Below are 22,081 nucleotides of genomic sequence, written 5' to 3'. Positions count from 1 at the left end.
TTATGCTTTTACTGCTATAAAAACTGAAATTAGGTTTAGTTCTGAATGAATTCCAAAGAATGATCAACAGGCTAAAAAAGAGAGGAAAGGGATCTAGAAATTCTAACATTTTCTCAACTTACTTTTCATATATTAACTATCTCCTTTCAAGTCAAGAAACCTCTTTCTGTTAGTGAAGAAGAAAAATTTGAAGAAAATAAAGTCTGGGGAAATAGATGATTTAGGTCTCACTTGAAGGCGCTTGAGTGCAGTTTAGGGAAGAAGGAAAAGCAGTGCCAGGTTGCATACCTGAAGATCGTGGAGCTTTGCCTCCAGAACTTTGCTGTCCCCAGTTCTATCTGATGATTCCTTTGCCGCTGCCTTTATTCGAGAAAACCACTCTTGAAATTCCTGCATAGACTCTTTGGAAAGTAACGAAAATAAGAAATACATCCAAAACATTGAAAGAGCTTCCAGGATGACCACGATGAATTAATTCTGGCTTTCAGCCCATTGCATCTTGCCTTACAACAAATATTCCAGAAAGAAAACAACAACGATAATAATATAGAATATAATACAGTATGATCTATAATCATGACTGTTCATGGTAGAATTGAGAAATTATCTCAGATATAAGACTGAAAAGAAATTCGTATTTCTGACATGTTTGATTTCCCATTGTGTTTCTTTCGGTAAAGAAAGATAATTGCCTGATTATGTCAGATTGAGCAATGCTCTAGAGGCGTTAAAGCCATTCTTATGGCAAAGGGAAGAACCATCTCCTCTGCCCACCACGCTGACTTAGAGCATCTTACATTCACACCAGAGCAGAGGCACAGCTGTGTGGGAGGCCGAGTCAGGGACATATGACCAGCAATTTCCTGAATTACATGGCTGCTGTTTCACAGCCTCTCCTAAGATCCAGGTTTACCGTCTCACTTCATCATAGCGGTGGGACTCATTTTCCACATAAATGAGCTCTACACAGAAAATCCAGATGGGGTTCAGATTCCTCAAGATGGCGGACTCTTACTCTCTTAAGGAGAAAAAGGAAGAATTCTGCGTATGGTGAGAGCACAACCACAACAATCTGATTGCTCAAACCTTACCACACACACAAATTTAAAACGCTACTCTTGTGGAAAGTTTTCTGGCAGTTTCTAGGCAGCATTTGGTTTGGACCGTGTCTTGTAAAAAAACTATTCAAGCTAAGACCTGTCAGAGCTCACCACTGAAGTGTTCTTCCAGAGAATCCTGAAGGCTGGCCTGTGTCTTGCAGCAGGACTGGCTCACAGCCTCATGTCTCTTCATCAGCCCCGTCACCGCACTGCCCAGGCTCTCCAGCTCCACCGAATGGTACTTGCGGCACAAGCTATTGAGATTTTCTTGGGTGGCACTGATGTTGCTTTTCTGACTTTGAAGTTCTTTTTGTATTTCCTACAGAATAAAAATATGCCGTGAAGGATATTCATCACGTTCAAGAGAAATATTCCATACACTCCACTCTGGAATGTTTTTTGGAAAGTGATGTTGTTGAAATCCACTCAATAATGTATATACTTTTGTCGGATTTTTTTTTTTTTTTGAGTATTTGTGATAGATCTGTGTTGATTCTTTCAGAATTTTGCCCAGTTCTCCTTGGGAACAACGGCAAACACTGTTGAGAGGTAGCTAGGATTGGGGTTATAGTTTAGGATTTCAAGCAAATTGAAAAGGTCTTTGTGGATTCCAGCCCAGGATCTTGGGTTTAGTTAGTCGATTAGAAGCTATTATATTAATGGAGTCACCCTCCTATGTTCACATCTTCCATGGGCTACTGGGGCTTTGTTTCAGGATCACAGGGCACATCAAAAGCACCGGTAGTTAATTTTAAAAGCGTACGTCCTTAGTCTCAAGTACAGTAAGAAAATATGCTAAAAGAGCACAGAACACATATGTTGTTTTCTCAACCATTTTTTAAAAATATATCCCTCAGGGCTTCCCTGGTGGCGCAGTGGTTGAGAGTCCGCCTGCCGATGCAGGGGACACGGGTTTGTGCCCCGGTCTGGGAAGATCCCACGTGCTGCAGAGCGGCTGGGCCCGTGAGCCATGGCCGCTGAGCCTGCGCGTCCGGAGCCTGTGCTCCACAGCGGGAGAGGCCACAGCAGTGAGAGGCCCGCGTACTGGGAAAAAAAAAAAAAAAAAAAAAAAAAAATATATATATATATATATATATATATCCCTCTCAGGATGAAAGCAGTCATGCTGACCAATAAAAGTAATTAAGTGATGAAAAACTACTAAGCATTCAAGTTTGAAAATGTGTAGAAATTCAAACAGTTCTTCTATAGGCTCCCATCTTTTTATTAAAAAAATCTTAACAAGTACAACCTGTGAGTAGGTCCTATAGCAATGCATGCTTTCTGTTTTTAGAATATTTGTCTTTGGTTTCTTACCACCTGCATTCAATTCTCCATCTGTTATTTGCTTTGCTGTCTCCTATATCATGAATTAGTTGGTTTGGTGTTAACATGGGTAATTGATAACAGAGGTTACATTTTTATTATAGTCACCGAAAAACAGGAGAATTAGTATTAGTATTGAAATGTAAACACTTAGTGATAGTTTATGACTTACCTTCACTTTTTTCAGTCCTTCACAAGTCTCAGTTTGGGCACAGTTCATCAACGATTCTTCTAGTTTTGTCAGCCAGGTTGCAATGTCATTAATAAACTTCTCCACTTGTGCACTCTGAGAGGTGAACTCTTTCAAGGTTCCTTTTGCCTCTTCAGCAATTTCTTTGGCATGCTCCAGTTTCTGCCTTAAGTCGGCTTCTATAAACTAAAACATAAAGTAAGATTTCATTAAAATCTGTGAAGACCAGAGCACTCGTTCAGTAGGATTCGTTCACGTGCAGCTTAACTGTAAAAATCGCAGAAGCCTAACCATGGATGCTAATTCAACTTTTCTAAGAAGGAAAGTCAGTGGGTACAAGTTGCCAAATACCTTACGTAATGGGAAAATGGAAAGAGTGAGGATTACCGTTAACACTGGACTTTTTAAAGTGGAAGCTTTGACTGAGGTTCCAGGGAATCCACGAGATTCCATTTCCAAAGCAGAGCTCGACTCCCACGGAGTAACCAAGCTGGGGACCAAAAACCTGCTCTTCATTCTCCCGGGAAATACACACTTTTTGCCCTGAAGTAGTCGCTACTTTGGACAAGCACCACTTGGGGATTTTATAATGGAGAAACGTCATTTTTGTCTATTTAAAATATTCGGTGAGGCTAGTTCTTCTCTCCTCCCTGCATGATTGATTTTGGGAGGGCCCTGAACTTCTCTAGCCCCACGCATAATAATAAAAGGACTTATAATCCTGATCAACTGCAAAGCAGTTTCAATTCCTCAGTTAGAACATCTAGTCCCATTTAATAATCAAAACTTTGAACTGAAAGCTAAGACGTTTTTTCCTATCCTCAGCTCAGACCAGCTGCAAACAGGAAGCCTCCGGTGGAGAAAGAGGCCAAGTGCCTTTTTTGGTCTTTCTTCACATTCTTTCTACTCGCTGACTTTGTACATCTCTTTAACTCCTAGCTGTCGAGGCCTGTTCATCCCCCAGAAAGCCTTCTTAGGTACCCTGAGATGCACACAAGTAATGCTCTCCTCCTCCTTTCCTTTCATAATTCATTTCTGGGCCAGAGGTCACAGGCTGGCATTTCATCCCAGATGACTCTGCGATGCAGGCCACTCAAAACAATCATTTCTCCTTTGGCAAATACATCAGCCGTCAGCCAGCCTGTCTCTCACCCTTAAGGTCTTACGTGGTGGGAGTTAGATACTAGACTCCTGTGTCTGCCAGCTGCAGGGGGCATATGCCATGCTCTCTAGACGGTACCGTCAAAATCCTTCTCATTTTGAGGTAAGATGCAGGCACCCCCATACTTCCTCCCTGAGTATAGGTAAGGGTGTGTGTGTAAGAGAGAAACCAGAGAACAACAGAAGCTCCCTCTCAAAACCCGGCCTCCACCTTCACTCTGGCAAGTCCAGCTGCTACCCGTTCATGCCCCTGATACGCACAAGCTCTCCTTTTCAGTTCTCTACATGATCAGCCTCCCTTTTGCCTATTCTTGCTTCAGGTGAAACTTCTAACCTTCTGGTACAAGTATATCAGCCACCAATGACACTAACTGAGGGATACACAGCCTTGGGTCAGAGGAAAAGTATAGGTGATCAAACAAAATTGACTTGTTAGCAAGAAACAGTAGATAAGGAAGAAACAGGAAGAGAGAAGATGAGGGCAGCAACAAATAGAGAGCTTAAAGTAATGAGTTAGAACCCTTGGCCCCAAGCCCGGGGCTGGCTGCTCCCAGGCTCCCTCACTGAAGCAGCCCGGTTTGCCTGGTCAGACCTGGCCTGCCTGGCCTGTCTCCTGGTGCCTGTGGACGTGCGCCATCTAAAGGGCCTTGAAGGGAGATGTGGGGTCGTGATCCCTCAAACGCCATTATTCAGTAAGTGGATTAGAAAAATGTCAATAAGAATATCAATATTCATACATGTGGTTTCTGTCTCTGTGTAGGCTTAAAATGGTCCATGAGGCAAGTTGGATGCTACCACTTCCAAAATTTAGTAAGGAGAAAAGGAACTAATCTTACTATACTATTTGAGTTGGAAATATGCTATTAATACTAGCACAAGGAATTCTAAAAATGTTAATATTTTAACCCCCATATCTGATAACGTCTACGTGCTTGCTTGGAATTACAATGATAACAATAAGAATATACACGCACATATACATATACATGTACTTTGTAAATAAATACATAAAGTGTGTGTGTATATATATATGGACATATATATACACTTTTTTGAGAGTGTATAGTATATAGAGTTATTACAAACTTGTTGAGTGCTTACCTGAAGATCCGGTGGTGTTTCTGGATTTTTAGTTAATTCTTTAAGATCATTAACTTTGGAATGAAGTTCTTCTAATCTTAATGCTCTCTTTTTAACTTCAGACTGCAAAATAAAAGACAAAGGGGAAAAACATAACTAATCAAAACAATGACATGTTATACTTGGCATTCAATAATTTCAAGCATTAACTCTGTCAAAAAGCCCCAACTTTAACCCAGGGTAGAAAAAATGAAACAAAACAAAAAACTAAAACCAAAACTCTGCTTCATTTTCTGAGGACTCTCATTATTTGTGAACATGGAAAAATGTCACCATTAACTTTCACTGGGAATGTGAGGAAGTATGCAGAACTTTCTTTCTTCCCACCCTCTTTTATTGGAAAAAAATGCTCCTGGAAAAAATTAAACATTAACCGAAAGTCTTGAGTCAGCGGGGATTTTCAACAGACTAACTGTCGTTTATCTATTAGCATTAATATCATTGGCTACTACGGCAGCATTAAAGTCTTGAGAAAGCATTTCAAAACAAATACACAACAGGAGTGCCTCTTAATTACTGTAGACTATATGTAATATAGAAGAAATATTTCAAATAGAAATTTAAAGGGTGGTTAAATAGAAATCAGGTTAATTAGGAAATTGACATCTAACATTTTGACTTTTGTCTTCTTCTGTTGTTTGTTTTTTTTTTTTTTTTGGCACCAACACTAACACAAGAAGAAGAAAGAATAATCAAAGAATCATTATGGAACAAATTAGATGCTTGGAAACGTCATTAGTTATCTGGGCCCATGAAGGAACTTTTTTTTTTTTTACATCTTTATTGGAATACAATTGCTTTACAATGGTGTGTTAGTTGCTGCTGTATAACAAAGTGAATCTGCTACACATACCCCCATATCCCCTTCCTCTTGCGTCTCCCTCCCACCCTCCCTATCCCTCCCGTCTAGGTGGTTACAAAGCACTGAGCTGCTCTCCCTGTGCCCTGCGGCTGCTCCAGGAAGGAACATTTTAATAAAGTATCCCTCTCAACTTAAATGTGGTATTTTGGTGCTTTGTAGACACTAACAAACCTCCTGATGCCTTCAATCTAGAAAGTGATTTACTTGCCCAGTAAGGATTAATGAATTGCCTGCCAGGCCCACTGGCCTTCCCCAGAAGCAGCCTGGGAAATTAAGGAATCACCCCTATGCACCTAAACTTCATTTCCTGCACTGCAGCAGCCATGACACTGTTGGGCACCAGGCTGAATCCAGCTCACTGATTTTACTAGCTGGTGCATCACAGAGCGTAGCATAAAAAACCCATCTCTGTGAGTGACTGAACCTGGACATAATGAATGTGGCTGAGGCCCACTGGCTCCCTGGATCCCAGAGGTCAGTAGTAGGAGTATCCTCCAGGCTGGTTGAACAGCTGGCCCTGATCTGTATAGCATTTACCACCTTTTTTTTTTTTTTTTTTTTTTTTGCGGTTCGCGGGCCTCTCACTGTTGCGGCCTCTCCCGTTACGGAGCACAGGCTCCGGACGCGCAGGCTCAGCGGCCATGGCTCACGGGCCCAGCCGCTCCGCGGCATGTGGGATCTTCCCGGACGGGGGCACGAGCCATGTCCCCTGCCTCGGCAGGTGGACTCTCAACCACTGCGCCACCAGGGAAGCCCCCATTTACCACCATTTTGAGCTACAGCATGATGTCACAGAACATGGAGTTGGAAGCACCATACGTGTGTACACGTTCTATAGTATTTCCATCATATGGATATAATAAGTGTCAATAACTCAAGAGCCAGATAACAGTAATGGTCAAATAATAATTAGGAAGTGATAAGTTAGGGGAATTCATTACTTTCATTTTTAATACAACTTAATGGTACAGTTATTTACAATTTAATTTTTAAAAATTTTTAATAATGGTTGTGTTTATCACTGGCTCACAAAATTCCTGAAAACGTAGTGACTTTTGTGAGCTGGTGCAAGCTGTACTCCAGTACACACCACTGTTTGAGCTGTTATGTTAATTTAACATCAAAGGTAACAACTAAAGAGACTGTGGGATCCCTCTCCTGACTGTACTTTTGGTCTGGATAATTCCCTCTACTTAGGTTTGCTCTTAGAAATAGGAACAACCTATAGAATGTTCTTTGGGTAAATACAGCTGATAACTTAGGCAATGCAGATGATTCAACAACATTTTATTCAGACTGCAGTCATCTTTCATGTGTCTGTCACGTTCCATATGTGTGCCAGGCCCAGCCCTGGGCCCTGGAGCACAGAATGTGAACAGTCTCTTCCCTCACCAAGGGCACGGTCAGTCCCCTGCTTTGTGAAACAGGTTACCTCTGGTCACTCTACTTCCGCTTACCCTACTTCATTTTTCATCATAGCCCAATTACCGCTTGACATTTTACATATGATATATATTGTAATGTAAATAATGTAAATACCATAAGGGTAGTGACTTTGTTTTACTATTAAATTCTCAGTGCCCAAAACAGTGCCTGCCACATTTTAGGTGCTCATTGGGAATCTGATGAGCAGATGAATAAATGAATGCAAGAAATGGGAGTTTAAAAGAAGAATTTAAAATAAATTGGCCACTAGAACTTTAAGAGCCCACTTTCCGTGGAAATCTGTGACCCTCCAATCTCCAGTTTTCTTCCACTTCTGCAAAGGCAGTGGAAGAATCCAGCACCTAACTTAAATGTTCAGGACCCGTGGTAAGTACTCAGCAAACATTTTGTTTGAATGAAGAAAAAATAGATACTAAATATCATTAGATTACAAACATTTTCGATTTGGTTTTCCGATAGGAAGGTGGCATAATCTCAGATGAATGGAACAAATTGTAGATTTTATGAATCTTTACTTTTCTACTAATACTTTAAGAGCCCCAACTAAGAAATGATAAAAATGCAAAAAAGAAAACATCCCTCTTACCCATAGCCGAATCAACTTTCAAGTAAACAGCAAAAGACAGTAAAGAGTTTTATTACACTAATTATGTGTCTTGAAAGGAAGAATGAACTTTACTTTTTTTTTTCCCAGTGGTTTGTTTTCTTTCTTTTTTTTTTTAAATTGGAGTATAGTTGATTTACAACATTGTGTTAGTTTCAAGTGTACAGCAAAGTGATTCAGTTATACACAAATATCTATTTTTTCCAGATTCTTTTCCCTTATAGGTCATTACAAAATATTGAGTATAGTATGTGTCTTGAAAGGAAGAATGAGCTTTAAAAAAAAAGACACAATTTTTTATACGCTGGTCAATGATGTACCACAAGCTCACATATGAAGGTAAAGGCATTTTACCTCAAATTCTTTCAGGAATTCTTCTGCTTTGAGGCTGTTATTCAGGTTGCTGACGCTTTTGGTCAGCTGTGGGACAGAATTGTTTGTCCACCCGTCGATCTCATCTTTACTTGTAAGTACATCATCCCAAATGGACAGGCCTACTCTCAGTCTGTCCATGTTTTCCTCAATTTTCTCTGATATCTGGGATAGAAAAGAGAGGCCACATCATGAAATCTGAGGCTTTCAGATGCTCTTTGGCCACCGAAGTATTAAATATGTCAATGCTTCCTTCATATTCTGACTGGAAAACAAAGTTTTACAAAAATTATTATAATCGAATTAGCGCTCCTGGCTCAAGTAAATGCTAACCATTGCATAAAGTATTTCTGTCATTAGGAGGGTTGATTGAATTTTGATTTTCATCTGTAAATTGGAAAACAATAACAGGTCTGTTGCAGTCTACTATAATATAACTCACTCTAAGGTTTAATTTTACGGGATAGGAGTCTAGCTAGGGCAGTACTGTATATATTTTTGAAAATGACACAATAAGCCCTTTTATTTGTAATGCTGAGATATAAAAATGTGCATAATTAGACTTGGACATATTTATAGAATAAGTAAATGCACAGGAGAACAACCTACTCTGCATGTTTAAAGTATTATTAGTATTACTGTTTAACAATCTTCCCATAATAAGAATACCAGTTTAAAAGTGGAGGCAGATAAGGTTCTCTGAAGTCCCCAAATTATTTGATTATAATATGCAACCATCAATATCTAACTTTAGTAATTTAGCTTAAGTAAGGGAATCCACTGTAGGTTAAACTTCTGAACCTAAATATTGATAATAGGGGAGCGACAGAATCACAGGAATTATGAGCTGGAAAACAATGTAAAATATGTATGGATTGAGATGTACAGTTCCAGAGAGATCGAGTGACCTGTCATATGGGCACACAGTTAGCAAATGACAGAGCAAGAACTAAAAGCCAGGGACGTAAACTACAAGTCCAATGCTTTTCAATGCACAATTACAGTCTTATTACTTTAAATTGTTATCCATTATTGTTTAATATTCTGGAAGATGTCTATAAATTATTCTTCTATTTTATCCATGATCCCAAGGTTTAGAAAAGAAAAACATTCAGAGTTATAAATATGTAATGATTGAAGCTATCAAATGAAATTCTAGAAAATCTGCCAATTTAACCAAATAAAGCAAATAATTTTTAACTATTTCTAAATTGTATGTGAACACTATTTTTTTTAGAGTGTCATTTTGAATTTAGCATTAAAAGTTAAAAAAGGAAGTCACATTCCTGAATAATCCTTGCCCAAAAATGTGACTGAGAAATGTGAATATATAAACTATTCATAGAATCCCAGGTGGTGAGCTTACATCCAGCCATTTGTCCACAGTGCTTTCCATGTCTGTTTTCACCAAGACGAAATCACCACTGTGAATTTTTTTCAGCTCAGACGACAACTGTTTTCCTTTATTGGTAAAATCATCCAATTCCTTCTGTTTATGACACATTTCCTGCTGGGCAGTTGCATGCTATGGACATAAATGTTTCCTTAATTAATAGAACAACCAGAGATATGTCAAGAATTTATAACCCTTTGCCTCTAAGAAATTTAATTCATGGTTGACCTTATGCAGAAACCACTGGTAATAATGAGCTATACAGATATATAGATATATATAATTTTCTCGAATTGCCAGAATCCCAGAATGTAAGTATTCCTAAAAAAAAAAGTTGAGCTTGTCAGCATGAATTAGCTATATCTACATATACTGACAAGAGTTTTATAGGGAATGCATTATGCGTAAAAACAAATCTACTAACAAAGTCTAATAAAATAAATACGTCTTGAATTATTACCTTTGCTAAAGCCCACTTAAGGTCCTCCTGATCTTTCACAGTAGTTCTGGTTACAATCACATTGCTGGCATTTTCTAGGACTTTAGTTACAGCTGACTTCAAATTCTGATACTCTCTCATTAAGTCAATAAGTCCACAGCATAGACCCTGGCTGTAACGATTAAGAAAATACATCATTTATTGCCACGTATCAGGATAGGGAAGAGTTCCCCCACGATCGGACTTGATATATAACTACATAAGTGTACTCTGATAAATGCTGAAATCAAGGGAAAACCTATTTCCACCTATTGATGTCAAAAGCATTCTGGCCAATCTGACTTAATCCTAATGTCCAAAATGTTCTCCATGAATGAAGAATCCACCTAGTCATTAAAACAAAATCTGTTAAATTTTTAAAAAAATTATCTGTGATTTAATTACTTCATAGTACGTGAGTTGAGGGGAAGGAAACCCACTCCTCCCAAAAAAACCCAAAAACCAAAACAAACAAAAACTACTCCTCAATAATTAAAGTACAGGGACTTCCCTGGTGGTACAGTGGTTAAGAATCCGCCTGCCAATGCAGGGGATACGGGTTCGAGCCCTGGTCCGGGAAGATCCCACATGCCACGGAATAACTAAGCCCGCAAGCCACAACTACTGAGCCCATGTGCCACGACTACTGAAGCCCACGTGCCTCAACTACTGAAGTCCATGCGCCTAGAGCCTGTGCTCCGCAACAGGAAAAGCCACTGCAATGAGAAGCCCGCGCACCACAGCGAAGAATAGCCCCTGCTCACCGCAACTAGAGAAAGCCCACGCACAGCAGCAAAGACCCAAAGCAGCCAAAAATAAATAAATAAATAAATTTATTTTTTAAAACAATTAAAGTACATATGAGATTTTCTTTTCCATTTTAAGAACACAAATTTTCATTAAATATGAATCCCCCAAGAATCGTCAAAATATAAGAGAGTTTTTGTTCATAAGAGTAAAATGCCTTTGAGCAAACAATTCTTCATCCAGGAATTTTTCAAAAGAAAGAGGTGTGCACTAAGATTTGGGTAAAACTATATCCTTCACACCATTATTTGTAATAGGAGAAAACTTAGAAATAACCCAAATGTTAAAAATAGGCCACTAAGTGAATAAATTGTGATACATTCTTATGATTGAATACTGTGCAACCTATAGCAAATCACAATTTAGGAGAACATTTAATAACATGGAATGAAGTTTTTGCAATATGGTTAAATTTTTAAAAGCCTATATTAATAGTCTACAGTATATAATATGTATATACAATGTATATACATTGTATACATGTATACATAAAAAATTAAATATGCATGTTACAGATGCTTATGTATACATAAAATGCTTATGTTATAAGATGCTTATGTATACATAAAAATTAAAGATGAATGTTACATATGTTTATATAGACATAAAAAATTAAATATGCATGTTACAGATGCTTATGTATACATAAAATGCTTATGTTATAGGATGCTTATGTATACATAAAAATTAAATATGAATGTTACATATCCTTATATATACATAAAAAATTAAATATGAATGTTACAGATGCTTTATTTGTAGTCGGCCAAACTGGAAAGATCTCAAATATCCATTAGTTGGTGAATGGATCAACTGTGGTACACCTAGTAAACGGAATGTCATTCAGCTATAAAACTAGATTGGACTCTGTGGATACATATCACAATGTGCATTGAGCTAAGTAAAAGAAGGTTTTTAACCAAGTGTAGTAAAAACTTACGTACACACCAAAAAATGAACATGAGTGTTTAGATATGCTTTATTTACAATTGTCCAGACCGAAAAGAATCCATTTATGTGTGATTCTGAAAAAGATGATACTACAGAGACAGAAAAATGATCAATGGTTGCCAGGGATTGGGAGTGAGGGGAGGGATTGATGACAATGAGACATAAGGGAATTTTTTCAGGTGGTAGAACTGTTACTGTGAAATTTGATAGTTGTGATATTTACACAACTGCATGAGTTTGTTAAACTTCTACAGTTTAAGGGTATACACTTAAAAGGATGAATTTTACCGTATGTAAAACATACCTCAATTACAAACAAATACAACAAAATGAAAAAGAAAATCAGGGGTTAAGACTCTCCTGGTGGCACTTTGTAACTGTTGACAACTCTGGATTTTAAGCATCAAATTTTGTATGTAATTGTTATCTCAAGACAACTTCCTCAACAAAGTTCTGTAGGACTAAATTTTTAATGTTACTAAATAGACACAATACCTAAGTTGGCAAAAGATATTAAACTCTTGATCACACCAACGCAAATCAACAGGCAATGGCCCAATGTCATAAATTAAGTAGAAAGTTAAAAACAAAAACTGAGAAGTTTTTTACTTACTTTTCATGAATTAGTTTTTTGGTGTCATCCCAGGTAACCTCTAAGCGGTTTATCTCCCTGTCGACTTCAGGTGCAAAGACTACATCTTTCTGAGCAATTTGCTTAGCTTTGTCTTTCAGCCAACATAGTTCATGCTCATGAGAATTCAATTCATCTTCTAACTGATTGAAAACTCTCAACCTGCAAATTAAAATGTTATTTTATCATTAATTTACTAAAGGTAGTGAACTAGTATTTCCTTTCCATAAAGCATGCATATTGGTAGCTAGAAAAGCTTTTAACAGAGCAATTCATGTATATCAATGGATAAAAATGTTTTTAAAGTTAACTTTGCATAATTCAGACTTTACCTTAAAAACATTTTAAGTCATTCTTACTATTGACCTTCAAACTGCTATTAAGTTTGTATTCTCTTTCTATTTTGCTTTGGTGGTATAAGAATTTTGACTAGGGCCGACATTGGACGTAAAGTAGGTGAGTACTTATTGAAAGGTCATTGGTAAGAAATTCTTCTGGGGACTTCCCTGGTGGCGCAGTGGTTAAGATCTGCCTGTCAATGCAGGGGACACGGGTTCGAGCCCTGGTCTGGGAAGATCCCACATGCCACAGAGCAACTAAGCCTGTGCACTACAACTACTGAGCCTGTGCTCTAGAGCCCGCGAACCACAACTACTGAGCCCGCGCGCCACAACTACTGAAGCCTGCGTGCCTAGAGCCCGTGCTCCACAACAAGAGAAGCCACCGCAATGAGAAGCCCATGCACCGCCACGAAGAGTAGCCCCCGCTCCCTGAAACCAGAGAAAGCCCACGCACAGCAACGAAGACCCAACACAGCCAAAAATAAAAAGAAATAAAAAAGAAATTAAAAAAAAAGAAATTCTTCTGTGCCATGAAGTTCGACTCATATTAATAGTAATATTTAAAAATAAAACTTTACCTACTTTTTGAAAAGATTACCACTAGAAAATGATCATGGGTTTTTTTGGTCCTTAATATATTAATATTTGAGTATTTGTAAACAAAGTGGTCACAGAGAGGCAGCCACTGACTCTTGTAGTTCTTGCATTTTGGTATAGTGCTGACTATATGTATTATCCCATTTAATTCCCAAAGCAAAGCGGCTAGGAGCAGGCATTATCAAAATAGCTCCATTTTATAAGAAGAGAGGTGATTTGCTCAAGGTCACCCAGTAACACATGAGTATATATGACTGGGATTTAATGATCAATAGATTCCAAGCAACATTTTCCGTAGCCTCTGCGCAACCTTGGTGAGTTCAGTGTTGTGGGTACTGACGTGGCTCTCGAGCCCAACCCAGGCCTCCTCCAGCAATTTTAGGATCTCCTGGTCTGCTGGAACCGAGCCTGCGAGGAAGGGCCGTGCAGCACCAACCCTTCCGCTCATTTCCTGGCTGAGCCATTTGCTCCTTTGCCACACTTCGCTCGTCCTTCTACCCTTACTCTGGAGGCCATTTTTCCTTCCCAAATTTTATTCCCTTTTGTAAATTTATTGCTAAGCTAGTCAGATAGCTTATTGCCCATGAGGCATATAACCTCAGGAGTCATTATCACCTAACCAAAGCCTTAGCTTGATGTTTGATTCTGGTTAAAAGGAAGCAAATGGCAATGACTGTGGCAGGGTCAATATAATCTTTATCAATTACGGGCGCCTTAGCATGAATGCATTTCTGCTGTTTCTTTGCCCCCTGAAAAAGGCAAGAGAAAGCAATGCTGAGAAGATGAGTGGGGAGAAGTTCTACTGAGAAGGAAAAAGAAGGTTGAAAAGACCGCTATAGTAAAAAATTACTTCTCAAATTTACTGCAGAAATATAACTTTGACCCCCTAGCTTCTCTGTTAATCTCACCTGACAAAACCCCGACTTTGCTTAAACCCACTTCTCTGCATTCTCCACACCTCTAAGCAAACAGGTAAAAGTAGTGGGGGAGAACCACTTTGCCAGGCTGTTTGGTTCCCCTTCAAGTGAATGAATACAAATCTCAAATGGCAGCTTATCACTTACCAAGCACCAGAGGCTTCATCCCCATTTTTCCCTACGTTTTCTCCCCACAACTTCCTGTCACTCACTCTCAACTAAGGACCTCACTCCAGTCCTTTCTGAGAGGCTAGAAGCCACCGGGAAAAATTACCTCATATTTTACCACCAGAAATACAAATCTACTTCACTTTCTTTCTCCTCTGCCTTTCATTCTTGTTACAGAAGACGAGTCCCTTCTTCTATCAGTTAAAAACTGCTTAAAAATAGATGATATGATCAATATACTCTATGGTAAATAAGAGTGGCTTATATATACCTCTTAGGAAAGTCCTTAAGGAAAACAAGGACATTTTAGTACTTCTTAAGTGTTAAAATAGTCACTAATTTTAACCTCAAAATATTTTTTTTTTGGCCACGAGGCATGCGGGATCTCAGTTCCCCGACCAGGGATCGAACCCGTGCCCCTGCAGTGGAAGTACAGAGTCCTAATCACTGGACCGCCAGGGAAGTCCCCTCAAAACATTTTTAAAATAAGTAGCTAAATCTGGTACTATTATAGTTTTGCACAAGAGTTCATTCCAGACCAAATAAAAAGTACACGAGACAACCGGCTTCCACGCAGTTTCCATTCACCTCTGTTGAAGCGCTTGGCGGGTTAGTTCTTTCAGCTGCTCTCTGTCAGTCCTTTCTTCGATGTCCTCAATGCTTTTCAGCAACTCCTCTTTCTGCTCTTGGAAGGCTTTCTTCAATACCGCCAGGGCGTCTGCCTCACTCTGCTTGGTTCCCAGAAGGTTCTGGATCCTCTCCAATTCAAAGCAGAGATGATCAGCTGTAGTTCTGCAGGAAGTCCTCTGCTCAGAACTTCCACTTTTGAGATGGTATTGGGCTTTGGTAAGAAGGCCATCAAGACTGATGGCAGTAGCTTCTAATGCTTTCACATCTCGGATAGCATCCTTGAGGTCCCTTTCTAATAAGTCAGACTGTTTCTTATTCATACTGTGGGTTGCTTCCACTGTTTGCCTCAGCCGGTGGAGAACCTCTGACAGAGAGGCATGGCCCTGCAGGAATTCTGCCAAGTGGGAGAGGGCAAGTTGCCGCCTCTCCACGACCTGGCTGGCCTCCTCAAACAGCTGGTAGCAGTCCTCCGCTTTGCCCTGGAGGAGGTGAAGGTCCTCAGCGCGGCCCAGAGCACCCAGCTTCGCTAGGTGACCCTGCAGACTCTGCAATTCTCCCTTTTTGCTCTCTACTTCTGCTGCATGGTCCTGGAAGAGGAGAGAGTTAGTTATTGATTCCCCAGATACACTGTTTTACTGACACAGATATCGTCAGGATTTGTGATGTCAAGATACATTTTAAACGCAATGGACGGCATAAAGGTCAACTATGGCGAACCTTGTAGAAACAGTTTTTAAATTTCTTTTGTTTTGCTTTGTTTATCTACATATTTCACATAAAGCATAACTCTCATTTGGAACTAATTCATTCCATGGAAAATAATTTCTTTGTGGATAGAAATAGTTAAAAGAAATTATAGATATATATAATTATATACATATGTGTGTATACATACATCATACATAGATGTATATATCTTTTAAAATCTTCCAAATATTTTATTTCTTTTAACTATACATATGCCTACAATATAACTAAAATATATATAGAATTAGTTCTATTTTAGAATTAATTAATTTTAATTTAGAATTATTAATATATGGAATTAGCTCTATTATATATAATGCATGTTAAATATTTACATTGTAAATATTATAATAATATATTTATATAAAAATTATAGTAGTTATATATTAGAGCTAAGCTCTATTATATATAATACATATATTTAAATTTTACATATTGTAATTTATTTATATACAAATTACAATATTTATGTATATATTAGAGCTAATTTTAACAGTTTGTAGGGAAGGAGTGTAAGCAACAGATGAACATTAACACCTGTTCAGAGGTAGTGAATAAGGCAGGTAGAAACCTGCACAAGTGTTAGCTGCCTTCTTTTTAAACTGATGTAGATTAACCAGGGTGAGCCTGTTGTATAGGAAATTTGGCTAGCTGTCAATAAATCTGGCTTAAAATCCAGCAGAGATTTGCCAACGATCTCAGCATGGTTCCCATTAAAGACAAATCATCATCTGTCTTGATCTTGACCACAGTGGCCTAAATATTCTCCTCAGCTTGACTACTAAACTTTTGAGGGCTTCTTTGAGCATTTACGTTAGAAAATTTACAAATCCACTGTCTGCCCCTTTGCGGTGTAAATTTTTTTAAAACCTCTGGCCAGCTTTACAACTCAGAATATCTTTCTCAAGGACGGGGGAGCCATCCCTTTGAAATGTAAGTCATTAAGTAAGACAGCATCCCTGACTCCTAACAGGAATATATGAGGAAGTACTTTTCCTTTGGGTAAAACTAATTAGCGAACCCAGCGCAGAGTCAGCACTCAATAAATACTAAGTGTTTTATTATTAAATATTGTTATAAGCTTCCTATGTAGCTTATCTCCGACTATCCCAATGTTTGATGGTCAGTATCTGTTTTTTTAAATGTTTTATTTTTTGATGCCTGGATAGATATTATGTATAAATTATAAATAAGGAAAATAAATCGTAAATTTTAAATAACTTTCAGGCTAAAGAGTAATTCAGAAAAACTCTATCATTAAAGCATTGGAATTCAGTAGCAGTTTTCAGCATTGGAACAAAGCAAACGAAGCTAAAAAAAGGAACATTCTTATCACTTCACCCTACGAATCATTTGCTCCCCTTTGAAGGAACAGGGTCTTAAGGTGGTTGCCTGTTTTATCTGAAGTAGCTTTATCTGTTTGTCTGTATAACACATTGCCTGGACCCATATGCTCAATTATTTAAACATTTGCATATTAGTAAGAAGTTAAATTGCTGTCAAGTGTTTTTTTTTAATGTTGCATCCCTTTATAATTCAAGAGCTCTCTCTTACAAATAAATTCTTCAGTCTTAAAAGAATGCACTTTACCTTGTGTCGAGTACGAGCTGCCTGATGGTCCATTATGCTTATCTCAGAAGTCATCTGTAATTCACTGAGGAACAGCTTAATCCAGACAGAAAAGGAAAGCAGCAGTTCATCAAATTGCTGGTGTTCAGCGACCACAGACTGAAGAAAGTTAATCCTATGTACAGAAAGGTGTTGAAGTTAAAATGCCCCACAGCTGGACAGAATGATGATACGTTTTTTGGAATAAGCTTAACCAAGGGCAAAAGCAGTGTTGTCATACATGGACAGACCGGAACTCTTGATGTTTTCTACTTCTCAAGCCCCGTTTCTCTCACACTTTCCCTGTCTCGGTTAATGTGACCACCATCCACCCAGATGGTCCTACACGTCACCCTTCGTCCCTCCCTTTCTTTACCACCACATCTGCTCTGCGTCGATCCTGTTGGCACCCCCATCACGGTACGTTCTGTGCTCTTCTCTCCGCTTCTACATTCTGGTCTAACTCCCTTCATCTGTCGCCTTGCCTCCAACTACTGCCACACTGGCCTCCTTCCTGCCACCACGGCCTCCCTCAATCCACGTTGTAGGTAAAAGCCAGAAATGACCTTAATGTAATCAGAACGTTCTCTGCCAAGCTTAGACACGGGGGCAATTTCCTGTTGCACATAGGAAGGCAAAACTCCAGAACTCCTTACTGTGGCCTACGAAGGATCCCACGTAATCAACTCCTGCGCCCTCATCTGACACAGCGAGGCCTCACGGTGCCCCTCATCTCTGTTTCCCCAATATCCCAGCTCACTACTGTCTTAGAGACTTTTGGCTCCCCCTGCCTGTATCCTTTGCCCCCAAAGTACCTGCTTCCTACACAGCATCTGGATCTTAATAGATGTCACGTCCCCTGAGATGTGGCTTGGCCACCCAATCCACGGTCCCTGACATATAACCCCATTTTGTTGTTTTCATATTACTGAACACCACCGGAAACAGTCTTGTTCATTCATTTGATTAATGATACATTTATCCTCTTCCTCACTGAATAAGAGATTGGACTTTACTTGCTTTGCTTACTGCTATATCCTTAGTACCAAGAAAGGTGCCTGGGATAGGGTCAGGGATCAATCACTGCTTGTGTAATAAATTAGATGGATAAACAATAGGTGATCTGAGGTCAGAGTCCAAAGCTGGCATTAAGAATAATACCTTAATCAAATATTAATATTTGTTACAATGGCTCATATCCAAAGTCCAACTTTTTAAATAGACTTTCATGTTTTAATCCTTACAAAACCTTCTACACATTATCTTTACAAGCATATACTATATTTTTAATGCTTTTATACATTTGTATCATTTTAAAACCCTTTACTTTCCCTCTGGGAGACAGGCAGAAGGCAGATCCTCCTCTATTTTACAAAAAATTACTCATCTTTCAAGAGTTTGGCACCGAAACCTTTTGTCAGCCTTTCATGAACCCATTCAAATGTCCTTTCTTTTTGTTCCCATAATATCCTGTGCTCACCTCTCATTGGATTTCTTGCTATTCTCATGCTGATCTCTAAAATAGTTGAGGTCAGGTTTTATTTATTTTTACGGTTTCAATTTCTGATATGGTGCCTTGTACTCAACAGGTACCCAATAAACATTTGCTAATTGAATGAATGAATGAATAGACAATGGAACAAATACAAGTTCCACGGAGGTGAAGAGCAGAACTTTGTTTACTGTTGCTATAACCCCAGCACTCAGAAGAGTGCAATACTCATTGTAAAAACTCAGTAAATATTTGCTGAATAAATAAATTAAAAATTGACTAGAAAGGTTAAATGCCTTATTCAAGATTACATGGGCAATCAATACCAATTTAAGTCAAAAATTTGTTTTCTGGCATCTTAGAAAGGAATAAATGTCAATTGTTAATCATCTAGTCAATTAACATTTAATCCATTTTTGTCTCCTTTTAATATAATAATAATTTCCCTGCTCTCTACAAAGATCTATATAGAAATGAAATGGGAAAAAAAAACACATATCCTCTGTTGAGAAATAACATGTGAGCCAAAATTTTAATTACCTTTTTTCTCCTGTACATAAACAGCTTGGGCAATAATAATACAAACCCAAGTAATCCTCTGCTCTTCAATATTATTCAGCTAATTTGATCATCTGCCCGGATTGCAAGACTAGAATTTTGAATTGAGGTTCATTAGAAATACTAATTATGAAGCACTTTGATTTTTAAAATGACGAATAAAGTAGTTTTCTTCCCTTCTATAATTATGCCCTGAATAATTGGGTTAAATAAAGTAAACAAAGCTAGGCTTTCTTAATTTATATGCTCACCATTGAAAATAATGAACAATACTAGAAGCTTTTTTTGAAACCAAACCTTTTGCTGATTATCTGAGGCAGGTCTCTCCATCTCTCATCCAGGTGCTCCAAATGTAGTTTCATCATTTTCACATCATCTTGGGAGGCCACTGAGAACAGGGATTCCTTTAGTTGCAATAGGTTGCTGTAGTTTGAGGCCTGGGATACAATTTCATTTTGCAGCCCCTGAGAAAAAACAGAATGGATTACAGATCTCATCCCAATGAGACTGACCAGGAAGGACCATGTGACACAGGTGGTTGCTATCCAAAGGCTTTGTGTTCTTGCAAAACGGAGGTCATTGGAACCAGGCTAAAAAGGGTTTTTATCCCTTGGTTTAGAAATGGATCCACTTAACCTCTAATGCAGCATTAAAAATGCTGCTGAAACCTGAATGAGTTTCCCAGTGCCTGGGTTATATTAAGTTAGGCAAATTTAGAAGCTGTAGAATTTCTTTCAGAATAAAGAAACTGAGTAGGTGAAAAGAATCAAAGAAAAACTGTTGCTGAAGAAAAACAAAGCATATCTAACAATGACAGAGGTACAATTCTAGGTACTGGGAACACAGTGTGTCTCTCTGTTTAGAGACTACATTAGGCCAAACCAGGGAACTTAAAGGGTCTTCATTTTGCTTTCGTGCAACAGAACTACTCATTTTTAAATCAGGCAATGACCCTCTTAGGTGATGTGAGTGGTGCATAAAAGCTGTGGTCCCTACCTAATAAGAGATAAAAGATAAGCACTATATAGACAGTTGTAGCCCGGCACATAGTTGATGCTTGTCAAAATGTTTTCTTTCCCCTCCCTAGCGAGGCCACACGTGTGATACAAGCAAAATCGCTACAGGTATCAGAGGGAGGAGTACACAGCCTATGGACAACAGGAAAGACCTCAAAGGAGAGCCAGAACTTACGCTGAGCTGGATGAAGACACAGGCCAGGAGGTGGGAATGTACAAGGAACGTTCAGACCATGGGAGGGAGGCAGCTTGGCTGACACAGTGCCTGGATGGGAGCCAATCTTGGTCCTCTAATTTGTATAGCACTGTTTTCCACACAGAGACATGTAGGAATACAGTTGTATTTTGTTTATTTATTTATTTACTGATTTACTTATTTATTTATGGCCGCATTGGCTCTTTGTTGCCGCGCGTGGGCTTTCTCTAGTTGCGGCGAGCGGGGGCTACTCTTCGTCGCAGTGTGCGGGCTTCTCATCGCCGTGGCTTCTCTTGTTCCAGAGCATGGGCTCTAGGTACGCGAGCTTCCACAGTTGTGGCTCACGGGCTCTAGAGCACAGGCTCAGTAGTTGTGGCACACGGGCTTAGCTGCTCTGCAGCATGTGGGATCTTCCTGGACCAGGGCTCGAACCCGTCTCCCCTGCATTGGCAGGTGGATTCTTAACCACTGTGCCACCAGGGAAGTCCAGGAATACAGTTTTATATGGGCAGATATCTTTGTATCATTTTTAAGAAAAGGAGCTATGACTTCCCTTCTTAGAACAGCCCACAATGCATTTATAAGAAGATAAACACTGGATTGTGGACTGAGGGTTGCCCTTTATCCTCAGGCAGGACGGTCACTGGAGGTTTCTGAGCAGGGACTTTTTGGGAGATTAATGCAGAACATTGGTGTTTGATAAACTAGAAAGGCAGGAGAACCAAGAGTGTGAGAAACCCTCAAAGTCAAGGTAGGAGAACATCTGAAGATGGGGGGATAGGATCAGATGCTACAGACATGCTCTGATGGAGTTTTTAGAGAAGCAATTATGAAAACTAAAAGCACTAGTTTCCTCTTAAACATTTAGTAAAAGGTAATGGGAGAAAGTTGGGGTGTAAATCTGTTACACAATAAATATCTTTCGTGAAGCAATACTGCCTGCTGAATTTTCTGGCACGGATAGCATCGCTTAAAGCAAGTCATTAATCTCCAGAAATCAGTAACATTGTCTGTAGTTTCAGTAATACTTAAAGATTATTTTAAGTATAAAATGTTGGCTTCTTCAAGAACGTAATAAGCCAGTATTCTTTGTCTTTCTATCTTCTGCATTTGTGTTTATTCATTTTATGGTGTCTTGTTTGAAAATAATCATTACTGTGACTTTTTTACTACCCCCAATTCATACAAATGCAAAAGTAGAAGGAATACAGCTATTACCCAACTTCAAAAATTATTCACTGATGGTCAACCTTGTTTCATCTACGTTTCTACCCATTTCTCCTTCAACTCCCCTGCCAATAATTTGCATTCAAGTGCCAGACATTATGTTACAGGATTTTCTAATACATC

The 22,081-nt window shown here is 38.9% G+C and overlaps 1 protein-coding gene across 1 annotated transcript in view; it reads right to left on the bottom strand.

Moving 5' to 3' along the window:
- Positions 1 to 22,081, bottom strand: part of SYNE1 (spectrin repeat containing nuclear envelope protein 1) — a 456,320-nt gene that overhangs the window by 254,240 nt on the left and 179,999 nt on the right. The window contains exons 37-47 of the mRNA XM_060168000.1: positions 19,817 to 19,983; positions 17,452 to 17,605; positions 15,073 to 15,701; positions 12,444 to 12,623; positions 10,055 to 10,205; positions 9,568 to 9,726; positions 8,184 to 8,366; positions 4,879 to 4,980; positions 2,599 to 2,802; positions 1,212 to 1,419; positions 289 to 401 (exon numbers count right to left, since the gene is read on the bottom strand). Of these exons, the coding sequence (XP_060023983.1) occupies positions 289 to 401; positions 1,212 to 1,419; positions 2,599 to 2,802; positions 4,879 to 4,980; positions 8,184 to 8,366; positions 9,568 to 9,726; positions 10,055 to 10,205; positions 12,444 to 12,623; positions 15,073 to 15,701; positions 17,452 to 17,605; positions 19,817 to 19,983 (2,250 nt within the window). The remainder of the gene's footprint in view (positions 1 to 288; positions 402 to 1,211; positions 1,420 to 2,598; positions 2,803 to 4,878; positions 4,981 to 8,183; positions 8,367 to 9,567; positions 9,727 to 10,054; positions 10,206 to 12,443; positions 12,624 to 15,072; positions 15,702 to 17,451; positions 17,606 to 19,816; positions 19,984 to 22,081) is intronic.

This window comes from Lagenorhynchus albirostris, chromosome 12, assembly GCF_949774975.1.
Source record: "Lagenorhynchus albirostris chromosome 12, mLagAlb1.1, whole genome shotgun sequence".
Lineage (NCBI taxonomy): Eukaryota > Metazoa > Chordata > Mammalia > Artiodactyla > Delphinidae > Lagenorhynchus > Lagenorhynchus albirostris.
This window is presented reverse-complemented; position numbering and strand designations above follow the sequence as displayed.